The sequence below is a fragment of the Chroicocephalus ridibundus genome, chromosome 10, assembly GCF_963924245.1.
Source record: "Chroicocephalus ridibundus chromosome 10, bChrRid1.1, whole genome shotgun sequence".
NCBI lineage: Eukaryota > Metazoa > Chordata > Aves > Charadriiformes > Laridae > Chroicocephalus > Chroicocephalus ridibundus.
Genome location: NC_086293.1, coordinates 5,521,856 through 5,540,977, shown reverse-complemented (window position 1 = coordinate 5,540,977; position 19,122 = coordinate 5,521,856). Strand labels below are relative to the sequence as shown.

At 51.4% G+C, this 19,122-nt stretch overlaps 1 protein-coding gene across 2 annotated transcripts in view; it reads left to right on the top strand.

Moving 5' to 3' along the window:
* Positions 1–19,122, top strand: part of BSN (bassoon presynaptic cytomatrix protein) — a 102,754-nt gene that overhangs the window by 17,545 nt on the left and 66,087 nt on the right. For both annotated transcript variants that reach the window (XM_063348573.1, XM_063348572.1), the window contains exon 2: positions 8,587–8,986. In XM_063348573.1, coding sequence (XP_063204643.1) covers positions 8,587–8,986 — 400 coding nt within the window. The remainder of the gene's footprint in view (positions 1–8,586; positions 8,987–19,122) is intronic.

Here is a 19,122-nt window from a genome sequence, read left to right as displayed (position 1 = left end):
TTCAAGGCCAGGCTGGACGGGGCTCTGAGCAACCTGATCTAGTGGGAGGTGTCCCTGCCTATGGCAGGGGGGTTGGAACTAGATGATCTTCAAGGTCCCTTCCAACCTGGACAATTCTATGATTCTATGATATCTTCCAGGTACTTCCTAAGTCCCTGGAGAGATGCAGATGCTGGGTCAGAAATCCAGCAGCTTCCCGTTCACCCCAGGGCCGGCGTGTCCGCAGGCACGGCAGAGCCAGGGCTCCTGCTCTGCATCTGCGCCCTCCTGGCTCCCCGCCGCTGGCTGTGCCGCTCCCCTTACGCCACGCAGCTAAGTGCATCACCATCGAGCAGTGTCTTCTACTTTAATCACAGAGGAAACAGATTTTCCCTGGTGCTGAGGGTGAAGGGATATTGGACACCTCACTTATCCCTGAGACATTTTAATGCTTTGAAGTTCAAGATCATAAATGTTCTCAGCAACAGTTATATCGCTCGAAAAGGAGACCCATTCAAATCTTTCAAGCTTCGGCGTGCCTGCTCCTGTAAAGCTATCTCAGAAGAAATCTCTTTGATATATTTTGGACCGAGACCATTACCTGCAGGCTTTTCTGTCATTCCAGTTGTTGGTGGCTCTGAGGGGCTTGGCCAAGATCCCAACAGTGGTGGCTGCACATTTCGGGCATCAGCAGCTGAAAAAGCAGCTCCTCAGAGCAGCACATGGTGGTCTGGGGGTCACTTGGCGACCTTGTGGCTTGTGAGGGCTCGTGGGAGATAACGCAAAAGTCTCCCCTGACTCCAGTTCAGGTCTTGGGCTGCTCTGGACTCTATAAGGATCAGTTGCCTTGCATTCAGTTGCAGATATTCATCATGGTCTATGCAGGGTGACTAGGGGACATCAGACCTTGGGAATCTCTGGGGAGAAGTTGGGGACGCTGGGCTGGTCGGCGCAAGCAGCCCTTGCTCCAGTTTTGCGTTGCAGAGCGCCCCAGGGAGGGTCAGGTACTCGGAAAATGCTTAGTCCAACCAAGGCCGAGTTAGGTGCAAATTCAGTATTTATTTGCCACATAGCAAAATTAAAACAGAATGGAACGGAATGGAATGGAACGGAATGGAACGGAATGGTTGAGTTGGAAGGGACTTACAGCGATCATCTAGTCCAACTGCATTCGATAATGATTCACGAACACAAAAAGGCAGTGTGCAGGAATGAAAATAAGCTAGTAGATGTTTATTTAGAGCTTACATCGGTCATAAACCCCTCTTTTGGTACGTAGGATTCAGCTGATAAGATGGCAGACGCTTCTTGACAACCGTGCTTCCTACAGCAGCGTGCGTGACATTGATGCGCTCGCTCGTGGCTGATTCTCGGCTGAACTAGACAGGAGGCTAGTAAGTTGGAGAACAACTGGTTTGTGGTGGGCCGAGGCTTTTCCTCATCTTGACTTTGCATAATACCGAGTCATGCACCTGTAACGTGGATGTAAACCGGACAACCTATGGTTCTTGTTACCTTTCCATGGATTGCGTAGACCTCTGCATTTTAAAGTAAGGGAAAAGCTGGCAACAGCGCCGCGTGTGTTATCTTCTGCAAAACCAGAGGAGGAAGGTGGCACGCCGTGCATCGCAGCGCTGCTTGCCCCACGGCAGCATCGTGCCGGGATGCCGTTCCTCTGGGGAAGGTCGTTAGTCTGGTGCGTTAAGTGCAGGTGGCTTATGCCGCCGCCTGCCTGGCAGCCCCTTCCATGAACCCCAGCCCCAGCGGGGGTTAACCGGGAGGGGGGGGGTAAGAGGGTATCGTGTTCCTCTGTGTTTGTGAGACTGGTATGTGGGAGGGGGTTAGGGACCCGAATGATTACCCGGACAGGGTGAAACCCTCCAGCAAGGAGCTCAAATGCCCTGTTGGGCATCAGGAGAGGCGCCTCAGGGATGCCTCGGTCGCAGGGAAAATGCCGGATGGAGATAAAGCAGCCCCGGAGCACAGAGCTGCAGGAGAACAGGGTTTTTCCACTCCTCACAAAAGCAATTCGTTAAACACCGCGGCCTTTCGCAAGAGTGCTCATGTTGGCATCTAATAAAATACTGCCTGACAGTTTCTAGTCACCATTTCGTATTTTCTGTTTCATTTTCAGCCGCGTGGCGTTCGCTGTTTTTAAACCATCCAGCACACACATTTCTACTATAAACTTCTTCCCGCGCGGACATCAGTGTAATTAAGCCGGGGGCACTTGTATTCAAGCAGGGGCTGATTTTTAATTCTGTAACTGCTTCTTTTTTTTTTTTTTTTTTTGTCAAAGCATAGTCCGATAGAGAATTCCCCGTGTTGGACGTAGCACTTTCGGAGCTGGGAGGCTGCCGTCGGTGAGCCTCCCAAGCTCGGTGGATGTTTTAGCATCGCTCCTGTGGGACTGTCAGTACACGGGGCTGAAACCGGAGGCCCTCCGCGTCAGGCGCTTCTTTTTCTGTTTATTTATTAACAGGTTGCACATCCTGTTTTCGAGTCTGACTTGCTGATAGGTGGTGTATACCAGCTAATGTTTGATAGTATCCCACGCAGTTCCTATGCCGACCCATCAGCATCAGGAATTATGTTTCTCTGAGTCAAACCCGGTGCCATTTTAACCTTGAGTGCAACTCCCCCTCTGCTTAACTACCTCTTTTTTTTTTTTTTCCTAAATAGGTTATGTTCAGTGATTCTTAAAATCAGTCATGTGGATGTTCACGTCGGGTTTCAGTTGAACCAACTAGGTCAAATCTCTGCTCGTAGCTGAGCAGCTCTAATTCTCCTTCATTAACCCAGCCTCCCTCTTTTGGGTGTGAGTGTCTACACGTCTTCTCTCTTTCCATGCTTCACCTCGGTGCGTTTGTACCTCGTACCCTTGGTTTTACTGCAGGTGAGCAGTCATTTGGTTTTCCTCTTTTTCTACTCATAGCAAGGACTTGCTTGTCCCCGTTTTGCTTATTTTTGATACGGATGTGAAGCTAGGAGCTCCCTTCCACGGACAAATCCGGCTCTCCTGAAGAAGACATGCTCTTTGTAAAGTGATGGTGCCATTTGTTTTCATGTTCTTTTTATCTACTATAATGCAGTAATTAGATCGGTTGCCCAGCGAGCAGGAGACCCATTTAAACATCCTCCAGACAGAGGGATGCGGTCCATGCTTCCCAGTTGCATTTCCTGAAGGATTTACTTGGACCAAAAATGCCAAGCCCCCGCGGATGTGAGCACTGCCGCGGTTTGGTGGCAGCCGAGCAGACAGACATGACTGATGCATTCAAGGGGGGGACGTGAGATGAGGGGGAAACCACTGCACATCCTTTCTCTCGAGCTTTTCCACACACCACGCCTGAACAAGACCGAGTTACCAGCCATGTGTGTAGATTTGGGTTAACGTCATTATTGATTTTAGCACAAGAAGGACATGGACCTGTTGGAACGGGTCCAGCGGAGGGCCACGAAGATGATCAGAGGGCTGGAGCACCTCTGCTATGAGGACAGACTGAGAGAGTCGGGGGTGTTCAGCCTGGAGAAGAGAAGGCTCCGTGGAGACCTTATGGCAGCCTTCCAGTACCTGAAGGGGGCCTACAGGAAAGCTGGGGAGGGGCTGTTGGCAAGGGCATGCAGCGATAGGACGAGGGGCAATGGTTTTAAACTAGAACAGGGCGGGTTTAGATTAGACATTAGGATGACATTCTTTACACTGAGGGTGGTGAGACACTGGCCCAGGTTGCCCAGAGAGGTGGTGGAGGCCCCATCCCTGGAGACATTCCAGGCCAGGCTTGATGAGGCTCTGAGCAACCTGATCTAGTTGAAGATGTCCCTGCTGACTGCAGGGGGGTTGGCCTAGATGGCCTTTAGAGGTCCCTTCCAACCCAACACTTTCTATGATTCTATGATTTTACAGCCAAGATGTTAACGGTGTTGGCATTTCCCTTGCCATGGTTATTGTTCCCACGGCAGCATCTTGTATGGAAAAGGACTTGTTGACACCTCTTGGGGTGCTGGCTCCAAGCTTGGGTCTTGTCTGTAAAAGTCTCGTGGCACCAGCAAACCTACGTGATTGAAATCAGAGCAGTTCCCTTCTACAGGCCCTGACTTTACCTGGGAATTCCCAAATAACGAGGCTGTACCAATTTACTGGAGCGGGATTGGAAACCACTGCTCTGTCACCGTATGGCTTTCGTCTTCCTTAAAGCTGCTGACGTCTTTTCACTGGCGCTGCTCTGCTGTCAAAAGTTAGGCTTAGGACAAATAATTTTTTTCTGAAATCAAACATTAACCAGCAAACAATCGAACATTTGTTTGGGCTGTAAATAGGATTTTTGTTTTTTCAAGCCTTCCCAACTCTTGCTGTTTCAGTGAAAAACCTGACATTTTTGCGGAAGGGAAAAAATCAGACAGGAAAGAAACCTGAGGTGCTTGTGACATCCTCCACCGCTCGATTTGGTGAAGGATCGCTTTGACCCTGGGTTTTCGTTATGCTGCTCGTGCTTCTGATCATCTCAGTCAGCTGCTCCCTCCTCGTCCCTCTCCATCTCCTCCCAGCCTGCCAGGAGGCTCGCACCAGCCCTAAATAGAAAGGCTGGTTTCATGTCCCTGCCTGTTCCCCGGTGGAACAAGGGAAGTTCCGCGCCTTTTTAATCAGAAGTATCTGACAGAGACGCAGACCTGGGTACGGATTAATCTGACGGGGTGATTTTTAGCCCCGGGCTCGGTGGCAAGCAACGTGCACTTTAGCCTCCCCTCTTGCACAGAGCTGAGGGTTAATTTTTGTGGGTTTTTGTTTGGTTTTTTTTTGGCAGTTCTTCACGTCGGGAGACAGGCAGGTGCTTCTTACACAGCGTAGGGAAGGTAAGAGAGGTGGCAGGGATGCGCCGCAGAGCTGGGAGTGAAACTGGGGGACGTTGCAGAGCCAGGGCCACCCCGCGTACTTCTGGGCGGTGCCATGCAATATTCCTCTCTGCAGAAAGCAGAGGCCGGTGCCGTCCGCTGCCGTGGCTGGTTCGATGCCCCGTGGTCAAAGGGTGGTCGGAGTTGAGCTCCGACAACCGTGGAGGAGGTTGGGGAAGAGGCAGAGGGGCAGAGGGCTGGCGGCGGGCATTGCTTGGGCCGCGGCGGGGCAGGAGCCTGTCTGCGGCTCGGAGCGATGCTGCGTCGGCCTCGCGCTGGGGAACGGAGGGAGGTTTAGAAAGCAAGAAGCAAGCCGCCGTTTTTCAATTTAAAAATAAAAAAAATCAGAAGAAAACGGCGTCTTCCTGTCTGCCCAACCTGCCAGTGACTGCGGGCGCGTTAATAGAGCTGCCTGCCTGACCTTCGCTTGATAAAGCATTAATAGACAGACTATAATAAATGGAAACCTCGATGGTATAATTGTTAATAAGCTTAGTCAAACGCACTGGATATTTTTTACATGGACAAAATGATAACTCTGTTGGTAGCTGTGAGAGCGCTGCTGAATTCGGACCCGGCAAAGACGTTTGACTGAGCATCACCCAATATGACTAATTCAACAGTGAGGGGGGCGCAAAATCAATACAGCCCCCATCAAACGGGTGAAATCCTGCCTTATCAAGACGTCTCAATCTAATTGTTAACGAGCGACCTAGTGGCACCGGGGTGGGGTGGGGTGGAATTCCTTTGGGACTGGTTAGCATCCCGCTGCTAGTTAATGTTTTTGTCAGGGATAAAGAGGGCTGTACGGAAACAAAGTGGACGAGCCGCAATTTGGACTTGTGCGACGACAGCAAAAGGGTTCATAGGTGGGTACAGGACATACAAACCTTGGAGTGTCCTAGCAAAAGATGCAACGCGCGTGGGCCGGCGTCTGACTCAATACGGCTGTTCTCCTGTTCTTCCCTGGGGCATCTCTCCCGTATTCGGTTACTGTATTTGACAGACGAGATGATTCCTACTGGTCTTTACATTTCATGGACGCGCTCAACTGATGCAAGAGAGAGACAGCCCAGCCCATGTCACCGGCCGGCTGAGGCGTCTCGGGTAATTATAAAATAAATAAATGCAGCGATGATACAAATGCACAGAGTGACACGGCTGCTGGGAGCGGGACGGAGGTGGTGCACGGCTTTTCTTTGCACCTGAAAAGGCGAAGGGAGGCGGAAGGAGCTCCGTCCCGGGCTGGGAGAGCATCTCTGGAGCAGCACTGTGCCACAGGGCAGCGAGTGCCCAACTGCCCTCCTCCCTCTCCGGCGCCGGGGATGATGCTCAAGGCAAAATAACAGCATTTTGTGTATTTTGTTTCTCACGGGTTTTAGCTTTTTCAAGAGAGCCGCAGACTGTTTTGGGTAGGAAACGTTGTAAACTTGTCTGTGCCTTGTGTGGCAGCGCCTCTTGACGGAGCAGCTTTAGAGGTACAGTGCTCCTCACCTTGATTTGCTGGAAAAAAATCATTAAGCAAAAAAATTAACCTTTATTTAAAGAAAGATACTTGAACGGAGTAATCCAGACTGCTAGTTCTACCAATACCAGCTGCAAAAATAGGTGGTAGCTACTAATATACTGCTAAAGGCTTCCACCGTGGGTGGCTGCTGCAAGTTTTTTCCATTTCTCCCTGAGCTGGGAAGCAAATCCGTCGTTGAGTGGCATTGCTGTGGTCAGAGCCGGCTCGGAGTCAGAATTCCCGCTTGGTGGCAAACATTTGAATTGTGAAATTTGCAGTGGAAGAACCACTCTCTTGCTCCAAACAACGGTTATTTGACCGCATAGACCTTAATTTTTTCAAATACTGTGATTTCAGTGTTGTTTAATACACCATTAGGATAGTACGTATTCTAATGCATAAACCCTGGGTTTATAAGAATTAAATTTATGGAGACAAAATGCATTTTGCTCTCCGACAGTACTTTCTGCCGGTGCCTAGGACTGAGCTCTCCCGCACCCACCAGGTTCGGATGCCACGTGTTTTATGGGGCAGCAGCTCGGCAGCCCTCGGCATCAGGAGGCGAATCCCAATTCCCGACCCGAGGGCGTCAGAATTCAGGATGGAGGAGCAGCGTGCGCGAACCACGCTTATTGCGGGTGTCTTGCTGCAGGGCCAGGTGCCGTTTGCTCTTTAGGCTGGAGCAGATCCCTTACTCCCTTATTGCTTTGCTTTGTTATTATTATCGTGCGATTCCTCCTTCAGAGAAGTGGGTTTCAATCTGCAGCCGAAAAATATTCCCAAAGTGCTATTTTAATATTTATTTTCATCCGGCTTCCTATTACTGTGGCAACATGCACTTTGAATTTCATTAGTTTTATGCATTTAAGTTCCCTTTTTAAACCTTTATAAGGTCAGACCCTGCTTGGGTAAATCAACAATTTATTAAATTTGAGAGTCTGAGTAATATTTCTCCTTAAACAGCTGTAGATCGCAGGTAATAAGGGCACGAGGGCTTCTGCCTTTTTGAGAAACACTTGATGAGCACGTGTATCGGATGATTCTGTTACCTCAACCCCCCCGTAATTACACAAACGTCTTCCATCGCAGATTCGCTCTCACGCGCTCGCGGTCTGCCAGCGGCCCGGGGCAGGGCACCTGCACTGAGATAACGTGGGAGCTGGGACGCGCGGGACCTCGTGCCCTGCTCTCCAGCACCACAACTCAAAGCCTCTGCAGCTGAAGATGCTCCGGAGCTCCCTGGGGCCACTGGTCCCTCTCCCTAAGCTGCGGGGAGCACACGCTGCGGGGCGCCGAGCATCCTACGCAGGCTGCGGGCACTGCTGCCTGAGCAGCAGCGGGCACGACGTCGAGCTCAGCGTTGCTCCTTCTGGGCAGCTTGGGGTTTCACGGGAAGATTTCGTAGCCCTGTCCTGGCCACCTGGTGCATCCCGGATGGTTTTCTGCCCAGCCAAGACTCCCATCAACCAGAATACGGTTCAGCTGGGGGGCAGCCAGCCCACTTAAGCTCCTCTTCCCCATGTTTCTGGATTTAGTAACGATTACTAAAGCAGAGCTGATGCCCTCTTTCTTAATTTCCCACTGCTGCGGCTCTCGGGGAAACAAGCCCTCGGTTGCTTTCACCTGTGACTTGCACAGGGGCAGCTTGATGACCCAGAGGGTATAAGTAGTTCTCCTGCCCCCTTTGGGTTTCCGGAGGGGCTTTCCTTTGGTGAATAGGGCTCTTTACAGTCCTTTTGCTTCGCAGCAGCTCATAAAAGTAGGTTGTGAGGAGATGGTTTAGGGTGGGTTGGCAGAAAGGGCCCCGCAATCTGCAAACCGGAGTTGCTGCTGCCTCTTCGTGCTGGAGAGGTATCGGGGAGCCCCTGGCTGGCAGGAGGCAGAGCCGCCCCGAACTTCCCGTTCCTGTTTTCTGTGCAAATTTCTGACCAAAGTTCAACTGGGAATACGCCGAATAATTCAATTACATCTCTGCTGTGGGGTTATATAAGAGAAAGCCGAAATCGTGCCTCGTTTCCTAAGGTAAAGCGTATCCTTCTGCCCATCCGAAGGGTTTCCCCCGTTTGCAGCCTGGTTCGGCCGTGCCTCCTCGGCTGAGCTGGCGCTTTGGGGGCGGAGGGGGTGTTGTAGAGGTTTTCTGCGTTGACTGCCATGATTTGAACGTACTAAATCTGGGCTTATTCTGTGTATTTTTAATGGTGTTTCAGCGCGCCGAGGAGACCGGAGCAGCTGGACCAGCCCGCAGGCCAGCGGTCACCATCCCCTTCCCTCGCACAGACTGCGCCCAGCTCCCAGAGCCCCCGGGAGATGAGGGGCCGGGGCCAGCCCGCACCGTCGGCGGAGGGACCGCGGAAGATGCTACAGGTGGACACCAGGAGCCAGGGTTCGGGGAGGTCTCCCTCGGTGTCTCCGGACCGGGGCAGCACCCCTACCTCTCCCTACTCGGTCCCGCAGATCGCCCCCCTCCCCAGCAGCACCCTCTGCCCCATATGCAAGACGACGGAGCTCACCTCCTCCCCCGGCCAGCCCAACTTCAACGCCTGCACCCAGTGTCACAGCAAAGTCTGCAACCAGTGTGGCTTCAACCCCAACCCGCACCTCACCCAGGTAACGCCTCCTCTTCCTCGGGCAGCCTTCCCTGTGGGCGCTGGGGTGGCCACCACCAAGGTTTGCAGGGAGAGGTTCTTCTTGTCTCCAAGCCACAGACTTTGCACCTTGGCTTTTGACACCTGCAAAGCGTTGCCCAGGAGCAAGGGCTCTGCTGGTTAATCAGGGGATGATTGCGATAACGTCAGCTGTAATGAGATGGGGGAGGTAGACTAGTTAAAGGGAAGTGGTAGACCACCAGAGAGGTTCAGTCTCCATTGCTGGGACCCCAGAATGCTTGGCTGAGGTGATGTCCACATACACAAAACTGCCCTAAAGTTGAAGGACTCAACAGTGGGAGGGGAACAGCGGGGTTGCTGGCAGCCCTGAGGTGTCGGTCGTCTTAAACCCTGACTCATCCCAGGTGATGATGTTTTGGTGGCGGGTGAGTTTCAGGCAGCATCAGGCTCGGTGGCAGGAGAGGAGTGCGAAGTCGTGCGCGAGATGATGCCTCGCTGGGGGAGCGTTTCACGCCGTGTGGGATGTGTGAAATGGATGCGCCGGGTTGCCAGGGGACGATCCGGCGGCGGTGAGAGGGGGGTGCTGGGGCTGGCTGGGCTGTGGGTCTCCTCGTGCTGTTCCGTCAGGTCAGAGACCTCCGCGCAGGGTGGGAAGGGACGTGGATGCTTTTTGCAGCTGTTTAAGAGCCAAACCGTGGGTATTCCTACTCTCAGGCTTAATAACAGAGACGTTCAGCTATGCTTTGGAAAGCCACTGTGCCACTCCGGTGTGTGAGAAAGCGGGATTTGGGCACTGAAGTCCCCTGGGTGCCCATCTTTTATTGTTGTTTTGGGTAAACATGCAATGCTTCCTCCTGACACCAGACCTGGTGGTTTCTAAACGTCGTTGTTTGAGAGAGACTCCTGCCTTCTGGTCCCTTTTCCTGGTGGAAGGAGAGTTGGAGTAGCCGATACCCCTGGTATCGTGAGACGTAATTAGCGGCGTGCTGCTTTTGTACCCCTGTACAAAAAGTACCCCAGGGTACTTACCCCTGTGAACGTTAGTATCGGGTCTCAGACCTTAATAAAGAGCCCTGAGGTGGAAATTCAGGCACCTGCAAGGAAAGGCCATGGGTCATGCTTCTGTTTGTTTCCCTTCTAAATTGCTTTGTTAAATATTTATTTTGTTGTCCAAACACTGCATTGAAAGTTGACCAACTGCGCTGAATAGCAGCAGTTAAACAGCAAATAAACCAACAAAAATGCATCAATTGCTCCGTTTCTGGTCAGCCTGGGCCTGTCTCCTCAGCCTTGCCCAAGAGCTCCCCTGCAGCAGCCCCGGCCCCGCGTCTCTCTTGCAGATACCCGTGTTAAAATGTGTGTGTGCACCAATTTCTGCCTTTAGCATCTCTAGGTCTCTCTTCCCTCTGAAATGCGATTGACTGCGGAGCATTTTTAAACATCCAACGCAAAAAATTGGACCTGGGATGAAAAAAAAAGTGGTGGTGGTTTTTTTGGTGTTTTGTTTTTCTGAGTTTAATGGGTATTTCAACATCAAGCAACCTTATGACTTGTAAGTCAGTCATGGAGAGAGCCGGGGGATGAAAACCATTGTCCAAGAGAAGTGTTGGCTGCGTGCGATGGGCTGGCTGGGGGTGCCGCGGTGGTTCCTGCCTTGCCAAAGTGTGACTCGCTTTCCTCGGCATAATCACTTGTGCTGCTACTCTAGAGCTGCACAGAAAGGCCCCTGAAGCCGTCTGGTGGCCTTGAAAAGGGTTAACGAGGGGCAGCTCGGAGGTTGCTCTCTTTCTTGAAGGTAGGAGCCAGGTCGGAAAGGACCTGCAGAGGTCATCCGGTCCAATCTTCTTTCAAAGCGGAGATCAGGAGAGGGATCTCCAGGCTTTATCCAGTTGGGTCTCAGAAGCCCCCAAGGGTGGACCTGCCTGCCCCACCTGCTCCACTGCTTGACCATCCTCACAGGGAAAAACATCCACCCCGTCTGGTCCCTCAGACCCGGCGGGTGCTGCGGGGTGGCTGCACAGTATTGCTAATGAGGTCATTTGTGGGGTTGGGTTTTCATGGAATTGCCCAGCTTGGAAGGGACCTTTTAGATCAAGTCCAACCATCAACCTAACTCTGCCAAAAACCATCACTAAACCATATCTCCAAAGCACTGTGTCTACCTGTCTTTTAAGTACCTCCAGGGATGGTAACAACCACGTCCCTGGGCAGCCTGATCCAATGCTTAATAACCCTTTCGGAGTAAAAATTTTTCCTAATATCCATCCTAAACCTCCCCTGGTGCAACGTGAGGCCGTTTCCTCTTGTCCTATCGCCTGTTCCTTGGGAGAAGAGACCGACCCCCCCTGGCTACCCCCTCCTTTCAGGGAGATGTGGAGAGCGAGAAGGTCTCCCCTCAGCCTCCTTTTCTCCAGGCTGAACACCCCCAGCTCCCTCAGCCGCTCCTCACAGGACTTGTGCTCCAGACCCCTCACCAGCTCCGTTGCCCTTCTCTGGACACGCTCCAGCCCCCCAGTGTCTCTCTTGTAGCGAGGGGCCCAAAACCGGACACAGCACTCGAGGTGGGGCCTCCCCAGTGCCGAGCAGAGGGCATTTCCTTATGAATCCCTTTGCACGTGAACAGGTGATGTTTCTGCTTTGTGCTGCAGTAGAGCAGGATTTGCAGCTTCTTTTCCTGCTTTCAAGGCCTTCCAGCCAGGGTTAAATCGTCGAAAATATCCCCTTTTCGAAGAAAACCCAACCTGAGAAAACCGAAGTTGTGTTTTCACGTGGTCCATCCTCTCCTGCAGGAGCTGTGGGGCTGCCGGGAGCCGCGGGTGTGGGGAGGTGGGAATGGTGGTCGTTGTCTGGCACGACACAGCCACGTGCCTTGACTTCTGAAACCCCTTTCCAGAGCCCGTTTTGAAAATAAGGCGTTTGTATAAGCATGAGGTGTCTTATATATATGCTATAAAATAGCTGTTTTATATATATATAAGTAAAATAACCACAGCTCAGTGTACGAGCTGTCCTCCATCACGCTCTCCTGTGCTGCTTACCAGCATCAGATTTTTCTGAGGAGGGTTAACCGTACCCCTTATCAGAACACCTTAGCTCCATCATTAGGTGATACCTTCTGCTCAGAAGCACGTACGTTCCTTCGAAATATTATTTTTCTTTGTCTTTTTTTAAATTTATTTTATTTTGTTCTTTTTCGTGTGGCTTGATGGTTATTTTATCTTAAAGGCAAGTAATCAGTTTCTATCATGAGGGAGCAGTTGGCCTCTGTGGCATCTTGAGCTGGTTGCTTGCTGAGGGGAAAAAAAAGAAAAAAATTATCTTTTTGGTTTTTTATGATTCCTTTGAGCACCAGCTCGTTCTTGTTTCACAAGACTGGGCAAACAGAAGTTCCTGTCTGCTGCCGGTGTCACTCAATATTTTACATGTAGGTAATCATATTCTCCCCTCTGTTCATCTCCCTGCTCCGAAATAACTGCTGTCATCGTTTTCAATTTGGTCGCGTGCTGGCGTGCCGGTTTTCTCCTTCATTCACTTATTCCTGAAGGTCAGGGCTCTTGCCACGGACGGTTATTTTAAGCAAGGGGAAATGGGAAGTAGGAAGCTACGCTGGCACCGTTAAAGGCAAGAAGTTATGAAATAGCACGGTAAAATTTAACAGTTTGCTTACGCACCCGTGTAGGGAGTAGGCTTTTGAACGGAGATGTGCTATTTTAAAGGCAACATTGCAGCCCCAGCGTTCTAGTAGGATTTTTAATTTCTCATTAAAACTTTTTTCTAGTTTTTCTCGGTATTGTCTTTGAGGGTTGTGGGGGGTTTTTTGGGGGGTTTTTTTTTTTTTTTTTGGACAGCTTGTTCTGCAGGACCGTACCGGCAAGGCTGTCATCTCCTCCGGGGGAAAATAGCTTCGTTTTCAAGCCACTACAATAGGTTTAGAAAATCCTCTTTTTATACATCTTTCACTTTGTAATGCTGCTCCCGTGGCTTTCGCCTGGCTGATCCTGCGGCATGTTCATCTGATTGGATTTGCTCTGTTTGGTATCACAAGAAGTAACCCGCCGGCATCCTTTCTGTTTCTCTGGGGTTTTGAAGTGCCGCCGCACGTTGCTAATTGGAGAAATTAATTTCTTCTTCGGTGTTTCTCTTAACGTGTTTTCGGCATTTTCCTTTAATTCGTTTCCTCCCCATCCGAAGTGTTACACGAGGAAAAAAAAAAATAAATTTAGAACTTGGTTTTGATTTTAATCAAGAGCGGTGGCACAGCATTAAATTAGGCGCTTTAGTTAGCGCTGAAGTGAAAGGCAAAATGTCTGGCTGCCCGATAGGTTTGCTTGGAACCGCTTTGGGATTACAGGAGATCTTTGTATTCTTCCTTACGTTTCCATTGTGCTTTTTCTTTCAATTTGAAATCGTGCTCGTCAGATGCAGTTTCATTAGTATTCAGATGTACGCAATAGTTTTTTCTCCCTTCCTGAATAAAAGCAGCATATTTACACATGTGTGTTCTTCACCAAATTACTTTCTCTTTGAAGTCCCTGCTTTTGTCCCCAAGCCATTCCGAATGTATTTGCTGTATTTGTGACTGTATGAAGTGGTAATACTTGTTAAAACTTCAGTTCTGGTCCACGTTTTTAGCTCTGCTTAAGGAGATTGAAGGAGATTCTTTGTACTTTTTACATTATTGAATATAATATAATACGAAAATATGAAATATTGAAAATATTTGAAAAGAAATCTGTTCCCTCTGTGCTCCGTGCCATGTAAGATCATCGCCAACCTTTGATCGCAGACCTTTGGCAAGGGAAGCGTAAAAAGTCTCAGGGAGGATTAAAAACTGGCTGGTTGGTTTCCCAGCAGCGGTCAAGGTTGTGATTTTTTTTTTTTTTTTTTGGGAGAGGAAAACCTCTCCGCGGCTCTTGTTATCTGTAGTGGGAGGAGATATCCACGAAAATCATGTGAAGGTTTTTAGGTAAATGTTGAGATTGTATGAACGGAAAACAGACCATCGTTGGAGGGATGAGAATTAAATACTCCGTGTAAGTGCGGATGTCCAGTGTAGGGCTGTATTTATCGTAACGTAACAGTAGATGGTTTTCTGCTCAATACCGTAAGAAAACTCAGGTAAAGTGGAGCAAAGCAGGAGCTGTGGGAAGCAGAGGGGTGACACGGCGCTCAGCAGAGCATCGCTGCGGGTAGGAGGAGCAGGGCTCGTCACCGCTGGAGGGGTGGCCTCGGTCCAAAGCCTTTTCCAGCCCAGCTCCACCAGCAGGAGCGGTGCCTGCCCGCAGCGTCGCCTCATTCATTTAGCAAACGCCTTCAAAGAAATTAAAACCGCGTCAGGGCCATTGGGAAGGTGTTCATGTACTGCTCTTCCCAAATGCCAATTTCTCATTTGGGTCATTCTCTTAATTTTATACCTTGCAATGTTTTAGTGTCCAATTTTTGGTAAAACCTGCCCCTTTTTTTTTTTTTTTAAGTGAATTAAGGGCCCCACCTGAAGACTTTACCCTTCAGGAGGCTTTGGCTTGACTAGTGACTGCTGGTTCAGCGGCCCCGCAAGCAAAGGGCCATGCTCGAGGTTGCCCGGGGGGGTTATTAGTTCTGCATTAAAATGGTGGCCGTTGTGAACAGCAGTGGGTCCCCGATCTCTTCCTCTCATCCCTCTCCTCTCCCGCCTGTCTTTCCCTGGGCACCCGAACATTTACAGGTCTCTGACGCCCGCCGTGTGAGCGTGGGCAAAATCCCCGTTGGCATCAGCAGCTTTACCCTGGGGTCTAACAGGTGCCAAAGCGGTTTGGGGTGGGGAATAGCTGGGCGCAGGTCCCTTGTGGTCTGGGTAACCCTGAGGTCGTCGGAGCGCGACTGTAATTTATGTTTCTGTAATTTATGTGGCTCGAAGCCACGTTTTTACAATATATTGTGCCCCGTCGTTCCTGGGTGTCGATGGGGCGGTTGCTGGGACTCCGGGCTATGTCCAGCGAGCTCGGGGGGCACCAAGGGCTGAGCACTGAGTGAAAATAGATAATGAAATATGCTTGCTGATAGATAATTAAACATGAGTTTTATGAGCCATTTAATCTCCCCTGTCTCTCTCTCTGCCTTTTCAAACAATCAAAGCGGTCCTTCTCCTTCCTGGCTCTTTGCTGAGAAGCTGTGGGGTGATGCTGGTGTGACATCTCCCAAATTGCCGAGTTTTCTCTGGGTGCGGCAGCTCCGAGGTTGATTTAGCTCCTTGCAACGGGAGCGACGGTGGAGGAGGAGCCACGAGATTCCATTTACGCGGTCCCTTCTCCTGCCGAACGGCAAAGCCGACAAGGTTTTCTCCTGCCCTGGGGACCTGGCCAGCTATTCCTTTTCCCACCGGTGAAGCAGGCTCCAGCCTCGGCTGTCGGCGTGCGTGCGGCACCGCGTCTCCAGGAGGTGTTCCTGCGCGTACAGAAACATGAGGCTGTGTTTGGAGATTGTAGTTTCCTCTCCCTTTAAAGAAAGGGATGAAAATTGCTGGATCTCAAAAAGCGGATCCTAGAGGGGGGATAATATTTAACAATAAGTGTGTCTCCGGTGGGGGATTTCACCCCCGGGTGTTGTGCTCGTGGTGGCCGTGTCAGAGGAGCGGGTGGCTGGGGAGGGAAGGCCGTGGGGCTGGCTCTGCAGGCAGCGCTCCTCCCTTCTGCGCCCACTTTCCGCAGGTTCAGGAGTATGTCGTTTTTCCTCCCGTGATCAGATTGGAAGGCAGGACGCCCTCGGGCAGGCAGGGTTTGGGTGCTGCCGTGGTGTTAGACGGCTCTTCGTGTGCGTACGTGGTAAGGTTGCACCCTATATCCAGCCGGGTCCCCGTGTCGCTGAGTCAAGTTGCCCGTTTCAGAATGATTTCTCTTTTGAGATCATCCTTCTTCACGGTATAGCTGTAAAAATAAATCTGTCGTTAGCGTTAACGTTGCAGATCCGGGCGAAATTTTCCATCGGATCAGCCTGCGCAACAGGAGAGAAATGCGAGTTTTATTCCAGTTTGGTTTTAGGCAGAGCTTCAGCCAGCAGTGACCTGCGCACGCAGCGTGTGATGCTCTTTGCGGGAGCCAGGGCTCGTCTCGGCTGCTGCCTTCCCGTAAGGACGGAGCGATTTGGGCTGCATCTGCCCCGAGAAGATCCCGCTGGGGCCGGGATGCTTGTCCCAGTCTGCGGCGTGGGGCAGCTCCCCTCCCGATGCCGGGGGTTGGCGCTGGGACCAGCAGCACGGGCAGGCTGGGACCAGCGCTCCCTGGGGATGTGCCCACCTCGAAGAAGCCCAAGGGCTCTCTTCAAGAGCACCTCATGCTGGGAGCACGATGGAAAAGCTAGGCACTAAAAAAATACGCTTTTTGTGATTGCAATGGGTATTCTGTATAGTTTCATAATGAGAAAGTGTTGGTAGGAAACTTGCATTTATCTCCGCCAACAGGTTGCGTGTGTCTGTATCTCCTGTATTTTAGCCCTTCCTCACCGTTGCCCTTTACCTCTTAATCCCCTTATCCCTACACCAAGTATCCGAGCCCACATTTCATCCTCTATCTGCGGTCTTGCAGCGAAAAATGCTTCTGTTATCTCCTGGTTAGAGGGGGATTTTTATTATTATTTTATTCCTGCTCTATCTTTTTTTTAATGGGGTGATTAGCACTGAATAAAGCAACTAATACGAAGCTGGAGAACTTTCTGAGGCTTTCTACATATAAATGGCTCGTTTGCCTTTTCAGCCCCTGCTGCAGCCCGAGCAGGGGCTTCTCCCAGGCGTCTGCAGCGGCGTGTGACTTGTCTGTTCGATAGATCGCAATTTAAGTTACAGCCAACAGTGGGGGGGGGGGTGGGGGGGGCGGAAAGCTCATGAGTAATTCTGGCTGTTCCTCCCAGTATGCTGCCTTTTGCTGCGCTCTGCGTAGATGATTCAAATAATGCAAAATTCACTTGTGGAAAATGTCAAAAAATATCTTGGCTAAACGGTTCCCGGTGACTAATAGGGCTGCTGTCGCTCACGGTGGCTCCCCTCCGCTGCTGGCTGGCCCCGATGAACTGCTGCAGCGGGGACCTGACGGTGGGGACACAGGGGGGTCTGCAGCGAGATGTTGAATTGTTTGGAGGGGATGGGAGAGCGTGGCTTGCCACACGTCGGAGCGATGCTGAGGTAGAGAGGGGTAATGGAAACAAATGTGAGGAAGGGATGCCATCCAGAGGGACCCGGCCAGGCTGGAGAGGTGGGCCCGTGCGAACCTCATGAAGTTCAGCCGGGCCGAGTGCAAGGTCCTGCACCTGGGTCACGGCGATCCCAGGCACAGATCCAGGTTAGGTGGAGAATGGCTTGAGAGCCGCCCTGAGGAGAAGGACTTGGGGGAGCTGGTGGACGAGAAGCTCAACATGAGCCGGCAATGTGCGCTTGCAGCCCAAGAAGCCAACTGCATCCTGGGCTGCATGAAAAGCAGCGTGGCCAGCAGGTGGAGGGAGGTGATGCAGCCCCTCTACTCCGCTCTGGTGAGACCCCCCCTGGAGCACTGCGTGCCCCTCTAGAGTCCTCAGCACAAGAAGCACATGGACCTGTTGGAACGGGTCCAGCGGAGGGCCACGAAGATGATCAGAGGGCTGGAGCACCTCTGCTATGAGGACAGACTGAGAGAGTTGGGGGTGTTCAGCCTGGAGAAGAGAAGGCTCCGTGGAGACCTTATGGCAGCCTTCCAGTACCTAAAGGGGGCCTACAGGAAAGCTGGGGAGGGACTCTGGATCAGGGGGTGTAATGACAGGACGAGGGGTGAGGGTTTCAAACTGAAAGAGGGTAGATTCAGGTTGGATATTAGGAAGAATTCCTCTCCTGTGAGGGTGGTGAGGCGGTGGAACAGGTTGCCCAGGGAGGTTGTGGATGCCCCATCCCTGGAGGTGTTCAAGGCCGGGCTGGATGGGACTCTGAGCAACTTGGTCTAGTGGGAGGTGTCCCTGCCCAGGGCGGGGGGCTTGGAACTAGATGGTCTTTAAGGTCCCTTCCAACCCAAACTGTTCTGTGAGTAAAGATGAATACTCCTGAGAGATGGGAAGCAGCCTGTGTTCTTGGCATCTTCTGTCGCTTGATAAACACCGAGCCCAGCAAGCTGCATGTGCTGAGCCCTGCATCGTCCTTCCCTCAGTGCGTTAAGTTACAGCAAGCTGTGTGCTTGGATGAGATGTGGCTTTTCTCTAGCTCTCCACTCACATATCGTTCAATCATTGAAAAGAAAAGCAAGCTGAGGATCGCAAACGGCTGTCAAGCTCTCCAAAGCAGAGCAGGGCCCAAGTCAGAGGCTCCCCATCTTTTTTGACACCTTCGCTGTACCTGTTATTTGCTTTCAGTTCCCTCTCATGGACATCTTCGGGCAGAGGAATAAGATCATTTACAGCCTGTGGTGGTGGATGGAGCTGTGTTATTCGTGGGGATGCTGCTGAAGGTTTTCCTACCAGTCAAGCACACGAAATCTCAGACGGAGTTGAGTGTCCCTCCGGATCCTGCTCACCGCACATAAAATACCCCAGAGCGCGGCAATTGTACAGGGCTTTATAGCCCCCGCTTGTACGGTCTCGTTTGCGATATGTGCCTGGTGGTAAAACACTGAGCTGCCTTCGGGGAGGCCTTAGGAGGAAACTTCAGGCGCTTTCAGTGCCTCAACGGGGATTGAATTAATCCCTGCTGAATTAATTCCTATTTACCATCTTCCTACAAGCAGGGTGGTTATAATGGGGGATGTCGGATGCTCCCCGCTCTGCATCTCCTACAACGCTGTCTCGGGGCTGCATCTCCGGTGCGGCAGAGCCCCAGCACAGAAGGAGATGCCATGATGTGGCTGTCTTTACCCTGGCTGGTCCATCTGGTCTTTGAAGATAGCAGCGCTTGGCAGAGGTGGTGACTTCTCAGCAGCATCTCTTTTGACCTGAATTTTAGCTCATCCCGGATGCTACATATAGAGCTGTGTGGGCTCCCATCCCCAGCAACCCAGCTTGCTTCTGCCTGACCCCGTCTTTTGTCCGTCTCTTGGCTATGGTCACGTTTAGGTGCTAAAAGGGGATTTACGTAGCGTAGCAGACTGAAAAGTGCCAGAAATGTCTGTGAATGCAGCGAGGTGTTTGTGGGGCAGCAGTTCACGTCTGCTG